This window comes from Manacus candei, unplaced genomic scaffold, assembly GCF_025592945.1.
Source record: "Manacus candei isolate 608988 ecotype Guabito, Panama unplaced genomic scaffold, ASM2559294v1 h1tg000126l, whole genome shotgun sequence".
NCBI lineage: Eukaryota > Metazoa > Chordata > Aves > Passeriformes > Pipridae > Manacus > Manacus candei.
Window position 1 is genome coordinate 886,249 of NW_026138174.1, and position 21,107 is coordinate 907,355.

Sequence of the window (21,107 nt, forward strand, 5' to 3'; positions counted from 1 at the left end):
AAAAAGTCCAGCTCTTCCCACAGAACTATGATAAACTTGCAAGGTCAACTCTGGAAGGTGTCCCCTCAGTTCCCTACATCAGGTTCTGCCAGGAGTTATTTCAATTTCCCGTTGGGAGGCCCTGGTTTTCCAAAACAAGGCAGTGTCTTCCTGCACAAGGGCTTCTGATCAGGATCAGACAGGGTCATCTACCCATTCTGCTAAATAAAAGTGGGTCCAATTTTGCACCACATCAGAGAGAAGGCAAACACAGTATTTAGGTGAGTGATGGGGAAAACCAGTCCCGATGTGCTGAAGATACAGAGCTTCTCTAGCACTAGATTTTTCACTCATGACCACTTACTCATCCACCAGGTTATTCCCTATATCACTTTCAATACTTGCTCATTTGCAGGCATGACAAAGTTTTGCAACTTGCTGATTCAAGAGAACTTAACACTGGTCAACTGGAAATACAGCAGAGGAAAGACAGAATTGTCTTGCTCATTTACACCAGCTAGAGGTTTCTACTGTCACTTCCCAGCTTTGTCTCCTTTATGATCACTTACCTTCCTTCCTCTGGCTATCCTGGCTCAGTAAAAGAGGAAAGAGGACAGCAAGACTGTACTCAGTGGGAGCACCTGCCAAGCAGGTGGCCAGGAGAATGCAGTAGTGGTACCAAACACAGTGTGGTACTTGGAACGACTTTCCGTTTCCATTGCTGTCTGTGTACTAAGGAGGAATATCTCCAGTACCTGCTACAGCTACTGCACTTTCTTATCAGAAAATACAATAAACTGGGTGTGTTTCTTCTTCAAAATCAGGAAAAAAATCTGCAGAGGCAGGTGTGGATGTCTGTCTGGAGGGCATTTCATTTACCAGTCGCTCCGAAATAGTGGAGGACTTGCCAGAGTTCATACTGAGAGAGGAGGGTTGATGAGCCAAAGAAGGAAAATGAGGAAACAGATTGTCTTTTACAAGTGTACTGATAAATGATGTAATTATAACCAGGAGTAGGCTCACTTCCTTTTTTTTTTTTTTTGCAGTGTGGGTTACAGCTACTTTGGGTGGCACTGATCCCACTGATGCTACAGCAAGCACAGCTTTATGAATGATGGGATGGGAAGACTCACACTGCCAAAGATATTTCCTATGCAGGGCAAGCAACACCTTGCTACAACCAGCCCCTGTGGCTGGGGTTCCCACACACCAAAGCCAGGTACATTTACAGCCTCACAAGCCACTCACAAACAAAGCAGACAAGAGGCACAGCACATCCCTCAGCTGAAAGTACCAACATTTGAGAGATTATTTTTGCAGCTGGACCAAACTAAACACACTGCACTCTCCAAAGATGTGAGTCATATGAAAGGAGCTGATGTGTGAGAGCATGAATTACACACTACCTGTCACGAATTGCAAAGGTTGGGCAAAGAGCCCAACAGACCTTCTTCCCTGCATGTCTGCCACAAATACTGGATAGAGTCACTCTCCCTCCCCTTCAGAAGCTGTGCTTTATGTATTTGGGAGGAGATACAATAAGAATAGAGCCTGGTTTTCAGTACATAGCCAGATACACGATCACCTGTGTATCCACCTCTGCACACTGATCCCCTGCCAGGTGGGCAGAGCAGCTTCTCTTACAGACAGCTCTGACATGAACATCCTCGGCCTGAAAATATAAACAACTTGGAGTAAGAGAGCAAAATGTAGCACCCAGAACAGAACACCAACCTACAAGTTCATGGCCAAAAGGCTTCCCCATAGTGACATATATTTCATTATGAATGGCAACATTTGAGCTGCTGCATTTACACGGCTTACTTAATTTGGTATAAATCACAATTGAAGTGCATATTCTGTCAGCTTTTCCATTACAGGCCATCAGCACTCTGCAATCCCATATAACATTTGCATTAATTTTCACAGTTTAATTTCTCAATGAGTTAATTTATCACAGGCTATACACTGGGGGCTATTCTAGGTACAACCCAATTATCTATTCGGCTTCTCCGAACCTCTCTGAACAATAGTGTGGGTTATTCCAGTGTTTAGAAGACCTGAGACAGCAGCATTTAAAATGTGATTTTTTTTTTAATGCACAATGCTAACTTGTAGAGGGTTGAACCTACAAGCCTTAGAGGAACAAGCAGCTCATATCCTGAGAAACACAAGACTGTTAGTGCAATAATAGTTTTCAGGAAGAAATTAGACTCTAGATTATTAAAAGCATATTAGGAAATTCTTACAAGCAAATTAAACATAAAAAATCCCATACACCTCCACTCTGCTCCAACCAAATTTTACGTTTCTCCTAAGCTATTCCATTACAATACCTTTACTCCTGACAGCTTGCCCTGCCACTCTATTTAATTTCCTTTCTCCTGTACTTCTCAGGCAACATTCTCAATAGGCACAGGAAGGACAAGAACAAGGTTAAAAAGAAACCAAACTAGATACTTTGGAGAGGTTTTGTTGGTAGTACTTCACATCGATGACTTATGAAATGTGGGTGCCTGTCAGTGGACTGCTCAGCTGCAATTTCAGTACTCACTGTGGTGACTCATTTAGCCAAAGTGGGAGTTGGATGCTGAGCTGAGCACTAAGGTAAGTGGCCGTGCATAGTGGGAGGGGATGGAGAGTGGAAACCGATTAGATGATTCACTGCTGAAACAGGAGGTGACATTTGGGCTAAGGAGCCTTCTAAACACTCATTTCAGAAATCAAACCACCTGCTAAGCTCTGTGAGGAGGAAAAAGAAAAAAAAGCCATCCACGGGGAGGAAGTTTTGCAAAGGTCTGAAAGAGGAGAGCAAAGCAGTTGAACTGACTGTCAAGCTGACCCACAGGCAGAAGAAAAGTGACATTGCTCCCAGGAGGAGACCCTGGCATCAGAGACAGACACTGTAGGGTGTAAAAGGAGTGGTCACATAGTTCAGCCACAGAGACGTCTACACTATAGACCTAAGACAGACCACTTCCCCTCCAGAGCACACAATCGACTTGGGCTCCTAAGTGGTGAATATCCCACGTGCTCTCAGTACCTGAGCCAGTCTCAGAATTCTCCCTTTCCCTTCACTCAGCACAGGTTCTGATGCTGGATGAAGATGGCATTGAGACAGAATCAGCAATTCCTATCAGTCCAGATAGAGTAGATTGTGGGGAGGAGCTTTACTTTGTTGAATGATAGAGTGACAATATATATCAGCCCCTTGACTTCTGTGTGATTTCCCAGTATTTCAGGAAAAAAATGGCTGTTTTGAACTGCTCTGAAAGAGTCGAACATCTAACTATCATTTCTCTCTCTCTCCTCTCTGTGTGTATCCATACACATAAGCATACACATTTTTCTGTGATTAACAAAAGCAGAAAACAGGAAAACCCTCTCCCCTCCCCACGCCCAGCCCTCACATCCCCTTCAGGCATACTCACGGCTCCAAAGGGAATAGGCAAGGCGACAGTTTACTCGGCGATAAAACTGCTTGTTTATGGGCCAGAGGACTAGCGTGCATAGTTGAATGAAGTTAATGATCAGTCCACTCACAACAAAGACGAACCCAATGAGGAGGTGAACTATGAACTGGGTCTTCAGAAAGGCAATGAAGCCCATGATAACCACTCAGAAGCGTGAGCAAGGGCCGTCACTCAGAATAACTGTCCTGAAAGAGAAAACAAACAAACAAAAGAGTCAAATGGAGAGTGGGTTTACAAGCCCTGAGGAAGGACAAAGCAAAAGCCATCATGCAACTTCAGCAAGAGGCACCCAGCCCAATAAACACTGTGCTCTCCAAGCCTGCCTCATTCAGGTCTTAATAAACTGGTGACGGATGCAAATCGCTTCCAAAAATAGGAAGGAATCATTATTTACAATTCACAGCCCACCAAGAAGATTATTGTTTGCTGAAGACAAATCTCACACCTCCCTCCAAACAAAGATCACATAATTGGATTTAATGCTGGGAGGAACACAGAGCCCTGCAGTCACAGTGAGCCGCTGAGCCCTGATGGGTAAACAAGCTGCACAGGGACTGCTGCACCTTCAGAGGTGCTGTCCCTGAACTGCTACAGGAACCTCAGCCCTGAAAAGAGCAGGGCTGGTCACACAGAGCATCAGTCTGGCGAACACTAAGGCATGGAAATGGAAATTAGGTATTCCCACACCCAAACCCCATGCTGGAGCAGGTTTAATAACTTCTCACTTTGTCAAGCCACAAGTCCATAATCAAATATACCAGCTAGCGTGGGGGGGGGGTGGGGAAATAAAAAAAAAAGCCTTAGGTTATGTAGCAATACAAACTTGATCTGGAAAGGGCTTTGATGCAGAATTTTGATTCCACTAAATTAGCCAGAGCACTTAACTTTGAGCACATGCCATATTTATAACAGGTGCAGAAACACTGGCAATGTCTGAACCAGCAGAAAGTCACAGCAACTTAGACAAGCCTGATTCACTATAAACCCTGTCAGCACAAAGTTAATCCAACAAAATGTGTTAACCAAGACACCAAATTGAGTTTATTCCAAACTCTGCCTTATCTGGCACTGGCCTTTTTGACCTGTTGGATACTAGAAGTCCTATGACAAGGCCAACCAGGCTGTTGAACCACAGCCTCCAATTCTCACCCAAAAACCAGAAGCATGACCCTGATTTTCTGCCACAGCCAAAGCTTGCTGACAGTTTTTGTTCTCAGCTTTTATAAAATGTTGCAAATGACCAGATCAACCAGCAGATGGTAACAAATACTTTTCACCAGTCAAGTATCTGAAGGTGATGTGGACCCCATGCCTAAAAATGAAGTACCTGCCAGCTGTGAGGAATCAAACCATTTTCACTTGCCACCTGCTTATAGTATGCTGCTATTTATAAAACTGTACAGCAATTTTACTTGTGAAAGCTTGTTTTCTACCATCGCTTCTACAAAGTAGGTACTGCCTTTCAAAGCACAGAGTGTCTAGTTTTTGCACAATTAGCATCCATTTGCATCATTAGTAATCTACCCACTTCAGAAGCACATTACAGGGGGAAAAAAAAAACATGTTTCAATATAGCCAGTGTTGTCCCTACCACAGAAAGCAAAGCAAAGCAAGTTGAATAATGCTGAAGCTTATGATAAACAATCTAAGTTCTCCCAGTGTTTTCGGGTAAGAATGAAAGAAACATTTCTTTCACTAATAAATTACTTTCAGAACAGCTGTTTGGAAGCAGAGACTTCTGTTTAAAAAGAAGCAAGTGGAACCCTCCTTCCTCCTCCCTCCCCTAAAGGCTGCAAAGGCACGGTTGTCTCAAGCAGCCAAAAGACCCGTGTTCACACATCCCTGTATGGGACGTAGCCATGGTGGTTCAGTAACTTCCTAACACAGCACTGGGCTCATTTATCTTTTCCACTGGCAAAGTTCTAATAAATACTGTCAAACATTATACACCAAGTTCTTCACTTCCAAGACCATTCTCTTCCCCTGGTTTATCGCAAAAGCCAGTTCAAACAAACAAGAAAAGAACAATTCCTTCCCAACTATTTTCCGAGTCCCTACTTGCCTTCTGTACAGCCACGTGAAAGCAGCTTTGCTGATGCCTGTGTCTAGTGCCAGACCATGCAAAGGGTGGACTCGATCTTGGAGGCTTTTCCAACCTAAATAATTCTGTGATTCTGTCTATCACAGTCATTACACCAGTACTCACTGTCTCTCAACGCCCAGCTTGGCCCCTTTCAGACTAGGGCCCAAAGAGCATACAAATGGCACAAGCAAAAATTGAAATGTCAAGTATTATCCTCAAATAAAACAGTTTGGCTCTACTTCCACAGCCTCTTCATTTTGAGCAAAGTCTGGAGCACTCTGGCATTTGTCCTCACATTAAGGACACTGCAGTGCTACGGACCCAAAAGGGCACATCCCTTTTTACATTGCAGGACATTGCTCCTCCAGTTCTGTTACACATGGAAAACAGGACTCATCAGCCTTGCACCAGCATCCTGCCCCACGTGCTGGTCACCACAGAATCATTCAGGTTGAAAGAGACCTCCAAAATCATCGAGCCCAACATCTGACTGATCACCACCCTGTCAACTAGACCATGGTACCGAGTGCCACATCCAGTCATTTCTTGAACACTTGCAGGGATGGTGACTTCACCACCTCCCTGGGCAGCCTGTTCCAATGTCTGACAACCCTTTCCAGGAAGAAATTCCTCCTGATGTCCAACCTGAAACTCCCCTGGCACAGCTTGAAGCCATTTCCTCTTGTCCTGTGTGCAGTTGCCTGGGAGAAGAGCCTGAACCCCACCTGGCTACAACCTCCTCTCAGGGAGTTGTAGAGAGCAATAAGGTCACCCCCCAGACTCCTTTTCTACAGACTAAACACCCCCAGCTCCCTCAGCTACTCCTTACAGGACTCTCTAGACCCTTCCCCAGCTCCTTTGCCCTTCTCTGGACTCAGTCCAGCACCTCAATGCCTTTCCTGAAGCTTGAGGGACCCAGAATTGGACATAGCACTCGAGGTGTGGCCTCCCCAGTGCCGAGTACAGGGGAAGGGTGGGACCCCAGAGCTCTGTGACCCCGGCTGGTGACACAGCACAGCTGCCTCATGCAGCAGCACCTGGGCTCACTGCACCCCTGTGTGTCTGAGGGCTGTGAGCCTGACCAGTCCTGCTACAGGGCAAAGAACAGCAGCCACAGCATGGCTGGTTCCTCTCCAGCACGTTCCTATCACAGTGCTCACCCAATTGCTCCATAAAGCACAGCTGGTTTAGTTGCACTTCCTAAAATGGACAACGACCAACTAAATTATGGGTTAGTCTTGTCCAATCCTTCCAGTTTCCATGTTGGATATAGAACCTGCAAGTCTCCTTTTGGCAATCCCTCACTTAGTTGTATTTGACTTTTAAGATAATTAGTAGTTAACCCAGGAATTCTTCAGTTTTCTGCATTCCTGCCCATATAGGACAGACAGGCAATTTAGGGACAGGGTAACAGGCAAAAGGTGGTCAGCAGCTGTTCTGTTGAATCCCATGGTCAGTCTGGGAGAGGGATAGGGAAATGAGTATTTGCTGGAATGAGGAGAAGCACCACTTCTGCATCTGACACATATACTAAGATCAGCTAAGGGAAGTGTCCAGGAAGTAAACATCTGCCCCTAGTCTAAGACAGCAAGTCTCAGCAGGATTAATTTTTTTCTTTCTTTTTTTTTTTTTTTTTTTTTTGAAGTCTACCCATATCATTTGCATAGTCAAAGACCTGCTGGTAAAATCTTACTTTTGCCCTTCTTTTCCTAAAACACTTCATAACTTCACAACATTGACCTTTCACCACAAAACCTCCATTTCCTGCTGCAGAGCCACACTGAGAATTGTGGGCAACTTTAGGACTCTCCTGGCTCTCACATCCTCACCAAGTTCCTGCTTTTCACAGCCACACTGCCAGCCAGCACCAGGCTAAAACCCACCTCAAACCAAAGATGACTTTCATTGCCTTTTAGTGCTTGACCTCACAGGGCTGTTTGACTTCCATAAAGTCAGAGACCCCTCCCCACAGTATTGATCACAGGATCATAGAATCATTTAGGTTGAAAGAAATCTTAAATATCATCTAGTTCCAACCCCCCTGCCATGGGTGGGGACACCTTCCACAAGACCAGGTTGCTCAGAGCCCCATCCAACCTGGCCTCATCTTCTATATGCCCAGATGAAAACATTCTTAAATGCTTTGAATCCTTCAAGGCTCCCTCCTTTATTTATATATCTCTCAAGTAAAGGGAAAGGAGGCAGATATCCTATGGTTTTCTTGGTGTGGTGGATTGACCCTGGCTAGATGCCAGGTCCACCAAGGCAGCTCCATCACTCCCCTCTTCAGCTGGACAGGGTATTGAAAATGTAAATAAAAGGCTCATGGGTGGAGATAAGGGCAGGGTGAGATCACTCTGATTACAGTCATGGGCAGAACAGACCTGACTTGGGGAAATGAGAGCCATTAGAAGGCAGAATGACAGAGGAGTATGATTGCATCAGCCTCATTTCATTAAGAAATCAGGTTAAAAAAAACCCTGATGCACAACATGCACATTACAGCATTCCATGAAACATAGATATTTATGAACTCAAAATTAAAAATTAAGCCATTAATGATTCTATAAGACAGCATATCCACTTTGAGCTCCAGGTTTTAATTAATTTATTGCTGTCATGTGTGTACAAGTCCTCTGAAGTTCATCATGTTTGCATGAATTTGAGCATGAAATTAGAAACTGCTCCCCTGACTCTAATATTCCAGCCCAGTGAGGAATAATGTGTTTGACAACAACAAAAACTGTGGCAGCCAGTACTTACACCTCTAGCCTTTTGGCATGTAGTTTTTCTGAGCATGCTTTTGCCATTTTCCAGCTGCTTCCACTCTGCCACATTTACCTCCACTTATGAAACTAATTACAGACACCTTTTGCACTGAATGTCCTGCCCCCACTCTGACTTCTTCTATTTTATCTACCTCGTAACACTTTTGCTAGTTGAGGAATGAGTGAAATTCTCACAACACTAAATTCTACCTTTTACCATCATATTTTAAAATACTGTATTTTTCAGAAGCAGCTTTGTAACCCTCCTTGATGTCTGCAAAACTTGGCAAACCCTGTCTATGAGGAACATCTAATGATATTGCAAGTCAGAAGCAGTACATAAAAAGCATTTTGTTGCCCATATGGAGTTTCCTCACCATTTTTCAGAATTCCACAAACTCTGCTCATCGAAAACATACAAGGAAGATTCAAACCTATTTTTCATTCAAAGTGAGATCTATCTGTTCCATGAGCTGCTTCATGAGTATGGGGACAGATACAATCAGCAGCAGCCAGGAGAAATGAAAATGCCTCTTCTCTCAGTACACTTTCTACCCTCCAAATTTCTCTGATGACCCAGCTCAGGCTACTTCTCTTTCAAAACCATGAAAACCACTAACATAAGTGTCTATTCCCTCATCTCTCCCTATGAGATCAGAAAACACAAGAATACTAAGGAGCTACTCAGAAGTTGAGGCAGAGATATGAAGCAAAGATTCCAATGCCCCTCCCTAAACCTGTTTGGCAGATAAATAAAAGTGCATATCCCAGTCTGGATATTTGAGCATCCCCCAGAAGTACCACATTGCCACAGGGGCAGCAGGTTATTTTCCTGGGACCTGCCACACAAAAATATGTTGATCATCTTATGAGTTGTGCTCAATGCTAATTACATCAGTTACCTCTAAGAAATAATTTTTCCTTGCAGAATACACAATACTTCTGTAGCTGAAAGACAGAAGTGTAGTGGCTACCCAGCTTTTAAAAGTGAAATTATATACTCATAGCAAATAACCCTGATATAGGAAAAATATTCATGAAGAATATTATATTGCATATAAAGAATATAATATTATAATTGACAGTAATCCACTTCCTGCACTGTATCACATCTCTTTCTGGGATGAGGAATTTGGGAGCCTGACCCTCGTGATGCAGAAGTCATACAAAACCAGCAGAGAGAGTATTTACCCAGGGCTTTGCCCCAGACTCCAAAAAAGCAACCTGAGGCTCCTGCCCACTCTGCCATGGCACCACTAAAAGCAGTCTCCACTCAGGCATGATTTATTTTAGAAGTTTTATTTGAACCACTGGCAACCACAGTTGTCTAAGTAGGCTAGAAAACAGATCAACAGCAGTGAGTCAGTACAGCAAACAGGGAAATATGGTATAACAACAGCTCTGGTATCCATTTGAACAGTCTGTACTAGGGATTCTCCAGATAAGCTGTAAAATTAGAGAGCTACTCAACTGCACCCCACACAGCATTACAAACTGCCTACTACAGACCCAGCCTTTTAAACCTAAGCATGGGAGAAAGATTACCTTAGTTTCTCATGCAATATAGGTCTGATTTCCCTGCACATCCAAGGCTGATTCAGAGTTCATTAAAAATCCTGCTTGTCATGAATTTTTAAAATTGAAGGGTATGGAAGAGAATCTTAAGCTAAACTGAGGTCACAAAGATGTAAACTTGTGTCTAATTGCGAGAACTAGGAATACGATCTCAAAAAGAAAAAATGTCGCTGAGTTACCATTATGAAATCAGATGAGAATTTATTTCTTGAAATTTTGTCAAACAGCACCACAGCCAGTTTCCAGAAAAGGTCAAGAATGAAAGATTATCACTACTACCTGTCTGAAATATATGAATTATTTTGGTCTTGATCTAAAGTCCATCAAGTCATAGAACTTTCCACTAGTGTCAATAGGTTTGGCTTGGTGTCTGTAGAGATTTTTGATGAGATTAGTCTGTTTCCTATTGGAACTTCAGCCTTGGGGCTGCTTTTCAAAATGTGGGACTATTGGGCTTCCTAATTTTAAAATGTGGGGCAGCTTCCTATCAAGGTAGCAAAAAAAAAAACAAAACCAACCAAACAAAAAAAGCAAGATAACCACTTGTTTAACTTGTATTTCTGTAGACAGAAGAACAGAGAATATACAAACAAAGCAAAGAAAAATATTTAAACAACTCAGTGGAACCTGAAGGGGATAAAACAGCTCTCAATACTACACATCACTGCATTTGAGGGTCAGTTTTTTCTCTTCTCTGCCCTAAATGCAGTGTTACTGACATGATTAAGCCTCCTCACCAGCTGTAGAGAGCACTGTGCTTATGCCACTGCTAGGTATGAAATTATATTTTTCTAACTTCTTGCTACAGTATTACAACTGAAAACACAAGCCATATTAAAATGGTTGTTTCCCAAATTTAATTCCAACCATTTCTTTTTATCGTACTTGGCACATAAAAAAAAAAAAAGGGAGAGCAAGTGAGCACAAATTTAATTTCTCCTCAGCATACACCCTTAGTTAACTCTGCCTCTATTTGAACAAATGGATTGGATAACCAAAATGAATTCTGTCTTGCTTAGATATCTGCTGGCTGCCAGACAACCACCACAAGGAAGCAGAACTGCTTGAAGAATTTCTCTCCCTGCAAGCACCTCTTTATTGACAAAGAGAACAATGACATTTTCATAAGGATTTTCTGTTCACAACAAGGAAACCAGAGGGATTCTGTCATGAGTAAAACCGGCCCAGGCAACTTCGATGTCATGGCTGAGTATCACCAAACCTGACATCCTTTTTTCCCCACACATTTCCAAGACATCCCAGGGTTCTGCACCAAGCTTTCCAGGGAAGGCATCCCACTGCTTCAAAACTTGGTTGTGCATGCAATTTGTTTGTATTTCAGGAAGACAAACACTGCCTTATGGTTTAGTAAACTTAGGATAGCTTCTATTAGAGTCTGTCATTTACAACTGCTTGTAGGTGTTTGCCTGCTGTTTCTCCCCTGGGTACACACGCTTGTCATCCTTCAGTCTGCTGTCTCACGCTTTTGTTTCAGTATAAACAACACAAAATTAATTTTCCCTAAAGCTATAATTACAAAACCTTAATTGCATATTAAATTTAGATTAGATAATAATTGCAAATTTGGCGAGTTTGCCTCATTCCTCATAGGTAAAGATGGGTTTTGTGGGTATATGCATATTTACAGGTACTTGTGAGAGCCCCTGTAGAATTCAGCCTTAATAAACCTTGTGCTAAACTTGAATACTATCGATTACAAAGGTTTACCCAACTGCAAGCTTTGAGCTCAAGTTCTTTCTCTTACCTGCTTGCTACCAAGAGTGAAAAAAAGCCACCCTGTAACTTATCTTGCTTTACAAAGCATACGGTTAGCCTAATTTTGAAAACCAAAGGCAGGTAGACACACATTACTCCTGGTTTCATCTTTAGTGGAAAGCACAGAGACATGAGCCACCGACTAAGGGCAAGGGGAATCCAGACTCCCACCAGCCTGTTGGCACAACAAGACATAGCAGGAACAGGCCTGGCTCTTAGATGGAGTGGGAGAAGATAAGCAAGACTGCAATTTAAAATAAAAAAAAAAAGAGAGATAAAACCAGAGGAAAATACCAGCTCACTGCAAGACATTTACACTGAAGCACACGAGCTAGAACACTGTCATGTTCTGTATATTTTAAGAAATAAATAGGAACAATTATCAGGTTTTGCAAATTCCTTGTGGCTCCAGACAGACAGCTAAGCGTGACTCACTCAGACATGATTGTCAAACACCTTCTGCCAGACTTGTTCCTTCTCCTGGGAGCTTTTAAACCTTCTCCTGGCCCTTTCTGTTTGTTTGGGGGCAGCTATTCTCTCCTTTTTGCCACTTTAGATAAAATTGCCCCAAGGGAGAAGCAGGATGCTAATCCTTGCCAGCTCCCCAGTTCCCTATTCCTTCCCTCATGTTATATTCTCCTCTTTCTGTCACACACACCAACAGCTCCCCAGGCCTGTGCAAGAGGCCTGCTGGGTGCCACAGCGGATTTGTGCCATTCAATCACTGTGCACAGCACTACAGGCACTGCCTGCCCATCTGGAGTTCAGTTTGTATGTCAACCCAGACTTTCTGAAAAACACTGTCAAACTTCCAGCTCACACAGACTTTGAGAGCTAAAGCAGACTGGGAGAAGCTGTTGGAGAACTCGGCACACTCCAGCAGGTCTAACAGGTCAGCCCCAGTTCTTGAAAGGACAGACAAACATTTTCTGTCCTGCCAACTGCTCTCTGCAATTTCACTCCCAGTGCAGCAGCAAGGTGTCCTGCCCAGTTTCCAGGGAGGCAGATGCTGCACAATACTGGGATGCAGTACCTGCCAAGCAGTATTGGGATGCTCTTGCTGTTAAACGCTCCCTTTCTTTTTACAGACAGGTTCACTCATCAGTGATACCTAAGAAAGGACTTCACAGAATGGTTTGGATTGGAAGGGACCTTACAGATCATCCAGTTCCAACCCCCCTGCCATGGGCAGGGACACCTTTCACTAGACCAGGGTGCTCAGAGCCCCATCCAACCTGGCCTTGAACACTTCCTGGGGTGGGGCAGCCACAGCTTCTCTGGGCAACCTGTGCCAGTGCCTCACCACCCTCACAGGGAAGAATTTCTTCCGTATATCAAACCTGTTTGAAGCTATTCCCCCTGTCGTGTCACCATAGTTCCTGATGAAGAGTCTCTGTCTGGCTTCCTTGCAGGCCCCTTCAGAGACTGGAGGGTGTTCCACACAACCTTCTCTTCTCCAGGCTGAAAAGTCACAACTTTCTCAGCCTGCCTTCATAGGGGAAGCACTCCAGTCCTCTTACCAATTTTGTGGCCTCCTCTGGACTTGCTCCAACAGTTCTATGCCCTTCTTACCAGAATTGTACGCTGTATTCCAGGTGAAATTCTTGGTTGGGGAACCAAGCAGAAGACCTTTAGTGAACACAATACACTCGTTTACCCCTGTACACAAGGGAAGGGATACCTGGGAGAGCCAAGAGCCATCTGGAGCTCACTGCACAGCCCAGCAGCAGCTCACATATCGCTGAACTTCTGCACTTGCAGTGACCAAAATCGCCACCAGCACCACAAGACATTTAAGCAGCTTTGAATGCTCATCATGAAAAACAGGCCAACAAACCTCTTACAGCCACAGTATCTGCATGCTTCTGATTTATTCCCAAAGTTACGCCCCAGGCATGGGAAATCCTTTCCTCAGTGACAACACACAGCCTTAGGACACTGCAGATGTAAAACACATCCCCACAGGTACCTGTTCATTGTCCACTTGCTCGTGCTCTCTGACTGACCAATTTGTGTGCAGCACCACCCCGGTGTGGCTTTAAGGTTTCTGGGTCTCAGCTGGCCCAAGTGGAAGATGGAAAGAGTGGGGCAACAGTGTACAGCCTACAGCTGTCCACAGAGATCTGTTCTGATAGCCCCACCACCACCTCCTCTTTAAACCTCAGGAGATGCTGAGAGACGTCCCTCTCTCATGGAAAAGACATAAATTACTTCTCCACTACTCAGCAGCGAGATTAAGTGGCTGAAAACACAGATGCCCACTCCTGCAGCCAGGGTTGGGGAAATCTCCATTTTCCCTGGGACAGAGGACCCCAGACCTTTGGACGAGGGAGCAGGAAGCAACAGGATTCTCCCTGGAAGGAGAAGGATGGAGGGGATGACCAGTTTTAGCCAGGTTTAGTGCTCACAATGTGAATGCTCTGTAGGTCTTATAGATCCAGTGGGTAGCACCATAATGACACCTCAAACAATGCTCCTCAGCTGACAGCAGGTCTCACTACAGCAGGGCAGAATTCCACATAGGTTTGGATTTGAAAATCACTTTACTTATACACACACACATATACACACAGATATAAAAACATGCACAGGTCATATCAGCAATCTCCAGGCTAACAGTCATAGGCCCAAAGGAATTTCATTTTAACTCCGTAGTCATGTTGGTATTTGGAGAGAAATGGTCCATAGAAAATCAGCATTGAATCAGAAAAAGGGTGGGAAGTGGAAACCAGGAGAACACGGATTTCACGATTCACAAGTAATGCCACAAGGCTGGGCTGGCCATAATCAATGCTCTTCTCAAATCAGCTCATTTATTCCCCCACACAGCAGTTTAAACACCTATGCAAGTTCTACACAGTATCAGCAATCCCACAAATATGTGATAAAATTTACATTTGGACAGATGCATCAATGTTTCTTTTTTTTCAGGCAATGTGTTGAGAACACCAAATCTCTTCCCTTTCTACAAAAGGGACTGATGCCAGATGACTTTTTCCCATTAAGCCAAGGCACAGATTAGCCATTACAGAGTAATAATAAGTTAAAATGAACATTATATCCACTTCTTTCAAAAAGGACAGACAGAGGGAAGTCAGCCCCACACTCATCCTTATAACCTCCCCCTCCACGTTATGTGAAGGTTGGCAAACCCAACAATATAAGCAGGTATTGTGAGTCATAAATACAACACAGGATTTTAGTTTGATTTCAAAAAAACATCACCAGACATTAAAAAAGTGAAACATACTCTAGCTACTTAAAGTGATGAGAGAGGACTGAGACCAAAACTTACAAACATGTTATTAATCACAGAAGTAGTTGAAGCTGTAAATTACCTTCTCACAAAGCTGAAAAAAGGGCACTTTTACTATTTTGAAAAGCTCAGGACTTGCACTACCTGACTTAAAATCATGTCAAGATTTAACCCCCAGGAAACCACACTCTGCATCTAGCAGCTCTATTATTTTCAACCTTTCTCATGGAACAAGTGCTGATACTGACATTTTCCCCTCAAATGTAAGCATTTTCAGTTCCTCTTGGAAAAAAGACTTTTTGCTTTAATTACTTCTGGTTTTGACACAGTCAGCAGGTGTAGTGAGTATTTTCTTCATTTCAGCTAGTTCATTCAAAGTTGAAAACTCAACTGGGAGCTGAAAAAGGAAAGAGCCTCTTGCAATCTCTAAGTAAAAAACAGGTGGGAGAAAATGAGGTCTCTGAATTTTAAACTGGGCCAGACTTTCCCTGGCACTTACGTCTTGGTTTTTTCCCTTAGAGTATAATTCTGTTTTTAAAGTGAAGACATTCTGGCTGTGCCTACTCTCTTTAGTGAGAAGGATACTGTTCAGAGTAGATTTTCAGAGTAGTTCAATATCCTTCCAAAGCCTTTCATTCTTTATGAAGTTATTATGACAGGTAGTTTGCTTGCACAGGTGAAAATGCATTTTTGTGAATACAAAACCTGAAGCTACTACAGTTACAGCTGGCACCATAAAACAGGATTTGGTCATATTTCTGTCTAGACACCAATAGTGACATTTTTTAAGCATTAAATGAACACTATGGGGAAAACACTAAAAAAATATTTTAAAAGTAACATGCTTAGATAGGATGTCATCACCTTGACTCCTACTTTCCAACTTGAGATTAACATTTGCTTAGTATCTGGTAATTAAGTCTCTCATTAGGTCCCAAATTCTAAAGTTTAATCAGGTTAAAAAAAATTATTTGTTTCTAAAAGAACCGAACAGGTTAAAATATAACTATTTCAGGGAGAAATTTTGAGTATTTCTGGTTTTTGATGCAGGGATTTGCAATTTCACAGTAGATTTGCTGAAGCATCCTTTCCTGAATCACCTGCTTTGATTTGTACAATTCCCAAGGTGTAAAAAATTTCAGAGTGCCTTCACCCTCCTTGAACAGAATTTCACTGACAGCAAGGGGCCAGAGCACTGGCAAGCTAGCAGCTAGCTGAAGTGGCAAATAACAAATAACTTGCCACAGTGACTTCTTTAAAATATTAGGACTTTTTTTCTACATAGCCCAAATAAATTTCACTAACACAAATAATCTCTTTGGAAAACAGCAAAGAGTTTAAAGAAGTACAAGTTAAATATTGTATAAAAAAGGCATCATTTCAAAAATGTTGCATGTTTCCAGATCAGTGAATGGTTTCCCCAATGACAAAAGTGCACACTTCCAGGTGTGCCTTGCAGTCACTCCCCTGAATGGAGGAGCAACTTCCAAAGTGAGCCTTACAACTGCAAGACAGAAAACCTGATGCATGGCACTGTCACTCCTGAGGTCAAGGGTAAGTTCAATCCAAAAAGTGCAGAGGGAGAGCACAAACCTCCCTCAAAACAGCAGCTCCCTCACATTCCTATGGAGCCAAGGGAGGGGAGGATGCCCAAACCTGATTCAGAAGTGCTCAGGTAGCTAAGAGAAAGGGGAAGGTAAAGAGCTGAGAGACTGAGGATGAGTACAGGAAGAGAGGAGCACAGACATCACCACCAGCCCATGATCCCCCTGAATCCACAACATGAACAAGTCTTCCATCCATCACTCTCCACCTCCATGCCAGTATATTTAGCATGTTATTTCCCTCCCCTCACTACATGCAACTACAGGAGTTATTTATACGCCAGAAGAAACCCTCATCACTTTAATTCCCCACCACCACTTGCTGAATCCACAGAGTGAAATGACAATCTGGTGTTCTGACACCGATCTTACAGCTACCTACTACCATGCCACACAGTTAACATCTCTGCTACAACACTTGGACTTAGTTAGGCAGGAGGAGCTTACTAATTGCCAGAAAAAAACCCCTCTCTAGACTGGGTTATTTGTTTCCTAGCACGCTGGGCACAGAAGGAAGCTGCATCCATAAACACACACACACACACACACACACGTCATGCTGGTGCAGCTCTGCTCAGCTCTGCCCTGTACATCAGCTTCCTTCCACCAGACCTGCTCCCAGCGGACCAGCAAAGCAATCACTGGCCAATCCAGAAATTTCTCAGACGTATCAAGAGGGCAGCAAACCTAAAATATCCGTGACTTGTCTCGTCTCCTTCTCCATGAAAACATCTATTTTCAGACGTGTGGCTTCTATAATGGATCTCTCGAGAACAAAGGTTTTGTTTGTAATTCTCCCCTCGCCATGGCAATACATGTACCAAGCAGAAAGATGGTCTACTTAGTAAAGTGCACTTGATGCTATTTTTGAACTCAAGATACAAAATAGTGTCCTAATGGTTTGCAAGTTTTATTTTTACAGTACTTTCACAAGAATTGAAATACCCATCAATTTTATGACTCTGCAAGCCACTTCCTCCATTGTGTTTTCTGCTGAAGAAGTTCTGAACAAGAGCTATAATACTTTAAGAACAACATTTTTCAATCCTAACATTTCATTTCATACCATCATTTCTAGTTAGTTTTCTCTGCAAAGCTTTTCCCTCTCCTCTGTGTTAATGAACTCTTGATATCTACACTCTGATGGCATTTTTGTCCTCCTGCCTGCTCCCATATACACAGCCAGTTAGTCTCCTCAACCCTTCCCCGGATGACAGCTCCTGTAAGCACTTTACAATCTTTGCTTTCTCAAATTTCTGCTTTCAGCATCTCGTTTTATAAATAAATGGGGCTGTGTGAAAGCAAACAGAATACATATGTGAGAGTGATGTGAGAGAAATCATCTCTGAACAATCACCAGTGAACATATATTTCAGATGTTAGGACAAGCAGAAGGGGAGTGACTCCAGCTGCTGATGGCATCTGTTTGCCTGGCAGACTCCTAGAGCAGGATGAGAGATCAGCACTTCACACAGACAAGGCCAAAGTGTGGACACCTGCATATGGCTCAGTTCTCTCCTTTCCAGGCAAAAAGGCTACCAACAAAGGAAATCCACAGGCTGCTTCCAGGTTTACTTCAGTTTCAAGGCTATCAAACTTCAGATGTTTGCTTTGCATTGTCAACTGGCCTCTCCCAAGCAGCCAACTCTGGAAAAAGTGACCTATCACTCACCTTTGGACACGAACTAATAAGGTGGCTTCTCAGTTCACAGAATACTGGATATGTATGAACTGGACAAAGCCCTGAGCAAACCAATGTATTTCTGAAATATTCCTGGCTGAAAGCTGCCTCAGACTCAAATGTCATGCTCCAGAGGTCCCACCCAACTATATTCTTCCATGTATTTTATTTTAATAAGGAATGCTTGTAAAATTACAACCTCACAATCGAAATCTCCATAGAATCCTGAGATCTCATATTAGACCTGAGAAACCATTCTGAGACCTCTTTCTTCCCTGAAATGTCATCAATGAGCTCTACAGGAAGGCAGGCACCGCACATCCAGCAATGATAATTAAGTCCAAACTGCCTGAGTTTTCACTCCACTTCCCAGGTGGTTTTTGCAGCCTGCAGTGAGCTTTATGTTGCCATGGCCACTCTTACAAGCATTTCACTCCTCCTTTAAAACTAATGACATTACAGCTGCAGTACAGACACACCTATCAGGTAACTCAGCCACAGATTGATTCATTTTCATCTCTACCAGCTGTGCAGATCTAAGATGTGATTAGAAACGAGTTCATCCTTCTTAAGACAGTTTAAGTATTACTTAGAGCATTTGTTTCACTCCACTTAATCTCTTTGCTACCAGTAAAAATGATTGGTCTCTCTCATGGTCTCAGAGTGCTAAGTCACATCTCTCTCATATCACAGTCTGACATCATTTGTTTGCAAAGGGCAACCGAATCAGCCAGCAGGGAACTGTGCTGTTGCACATCCTCAGTGAAACAGGAACAGAGCTGCCTCTCCGGACCAGAGCTCTGTGGCAGAGCAACCACTGCCCAGGGGATTGATCAGCAAAGTCCCTGGGGTTAACCTGGGTTGTGTTCAAGAGCAAAACACATTCTGTGTGGTGCTGACAGCTGCTCTTTCAGTCTTTCCTCCAGCCCTCAATATCTCATGTTTTTCCTAAGCTCCAACTCAGACCCATATATAGGAATCTCTGTTTAGTTCGTGCATAACAATTGCTCTGGTTGCAGAGAGGAGCTTAAGTAGCTTACAGAGCTGCCTGCCAAAGAAAGGAATTTAGCACGTAGTTCCAAAAGCCTAGTTCCATACAAACTTGGATTTCAGTGTTGACATACACTTTTACATGCTCACATTCATGTAGAGATCTGCATATCAAAGAACACCCAACTTTGCCTTCATAACATTTCCCTAGGATGCAGTTCTTATCAACTCCTTTCTTCTCTCCCTGGCTACTTCCATGAAACTGGTAGGATTCCAGTTGTTTTGGAGACACCCCCATGGACACCTACCAGCCAAGTGTGGCTGGAAACTCCTCAATGTGTTCAAACACATCATTGAAGAGAGAGAGACAGAGAAATGTATTTGAACAGGACAACACTAATTTTATTTCCATAGCAAAGCAGGCTGAAAATTTGCCAAGCTCAACCTCTTCAGGTCATCAAATTCAAACACACAGCAGTGCTATGTTAGCCTGGATAAACTCATGGTTTATGGACATGGGCACAGTCACAAAATCCTTTGGGTAACAAGTTTTTAGACAGTAAAGACTCTACATGTTTTTCCACGAGCAGCAGCCACATCACAGAAACAATCCCCGTGAAATCCACATTGAGAATCCACTGCTCACAGTTTCAACTTCTCTGCAAGACTCCTGATTAAATGGAATACTCTACGCTCCTAAAATTGCGTGGTTTGGTGCTACGGGTGTGTTGGGAAGACATAGGTTGTTTTAATCTCTAGCACTTATCTCATAGACAACTACTCAGTCAATGTAGGACACCTATCTTCTCAGTGCTTCTGCTTAAGCTGCCTAAATAAAGCAGCAGAGCACACAGTGGCTTTTACACAAACATGGTGACATTTCAAGCGCTGCAGCCCCTAGATTATGGGCACATTATCTGCAGATAGCACATAGCACAAACCAAGCCCTAATTTGACAGGAACAGAGCTCAAACCCTGCATTTCACCAGTTTATAGTTTACACTGCAGCATTTCCCAGAGCAAACCATCCCCAGGGCCAGCAGCACGGAAACAACCTGCCCTCGCTGCCTGCAAATCACCCCTTCAGCACATGCATATTAGAAACTTCCAGGTTATTGTGCCTAAAATAACAGGCAACACATTCAGTCCAAAAATACAGTGATGGGAATTGCTAATAAAATCCAAGTGAAGATGAAGACAGACATCATTAGAGATCACATGCTAAACTACTGCTTTGAATACCTGAAACAGAGAGCAAAGCACAATTGCAGTCAATAAGCAAATAAAATAAATGGGCAGTGAGATTATGTAGCTCATTAAAACTGCAAGTCTAGCATAGGCCTCCCCTCTCAAAAAAACGCTAAACTGCTGCAGCACAAAGTACAACAGCAGCCAAAGCTTTGTGATCTGAATTATTTTTCTCTTAGAGTGCATTAATGAAATCAAAACATTCATGGCAAGTTCAGGCATTTGGGCACATCACTCAAGCTACAAGGCAGCTCTAGGAACAGTAAAATTACTGTGTTATATTACTTTTACTTCTAATACAAAGTACACCAATTAATCAAACTAAATACACTTCAGTATTTCAGGTTCCTTTGGTGGCCAGAAGCTGAAACAAAGGGCAGATTTGGCAGGAGGGGGAAAAGAAAGGGAAAACATTTTGTTTCAAATATTTGGTAGCTTGGAATGGGTCAATTAAAAACCACAAAAAACAGAGCAAAAGATTCTTATGAGTTTATCCTACATATTAAGTGATGTCAAGCCTATGCAGAATGATAAGTCCATTATTTATGTGCTAAACGTTTTTGTTGATTGGTGAAAAAGGACAATTATTTTAGGGTCTCTTGTTGTGGGGAGACTTTACCAAACCAACTCCCTGAAGTGGTAATGACTGAGCAAAGAAGGAAATGTGATGCCTT

At 43.0% G+C, this 21,107-nt stretch overlaps 1 protein-coding gene across 6 annotated transcripts in view; it reads right to left on the reverse strand.

Annotated features, from left to right (window-relative positions):
- Positions 1 to 21,107, reverse strand: part of AGPAT3 (1-acylglycerol-3-phosphate O-acyltransferase 3) — an 87,275-nt gene that overhangs the window by 12,710 nt on the left and 53,458 nt on the right. For all 6 annotated transcript variants that reach the window (XM_051770895.1, XM_051770894.1, XM_051770899.1 and 3 more), the window contains one exon: positions 3,411 to 3,637. In XM_051770895.1, coding sequence (XP_051626855.1) covers positions 3,411 to 3,588 — 178 coding nt within the window. In that variant the 5' untranslated portion in view covers positions 3,589 to 3,637. The remainder of the gene's footprint in view (positions 1 to 3,410; positions 3,638 to 21,107) is intronic.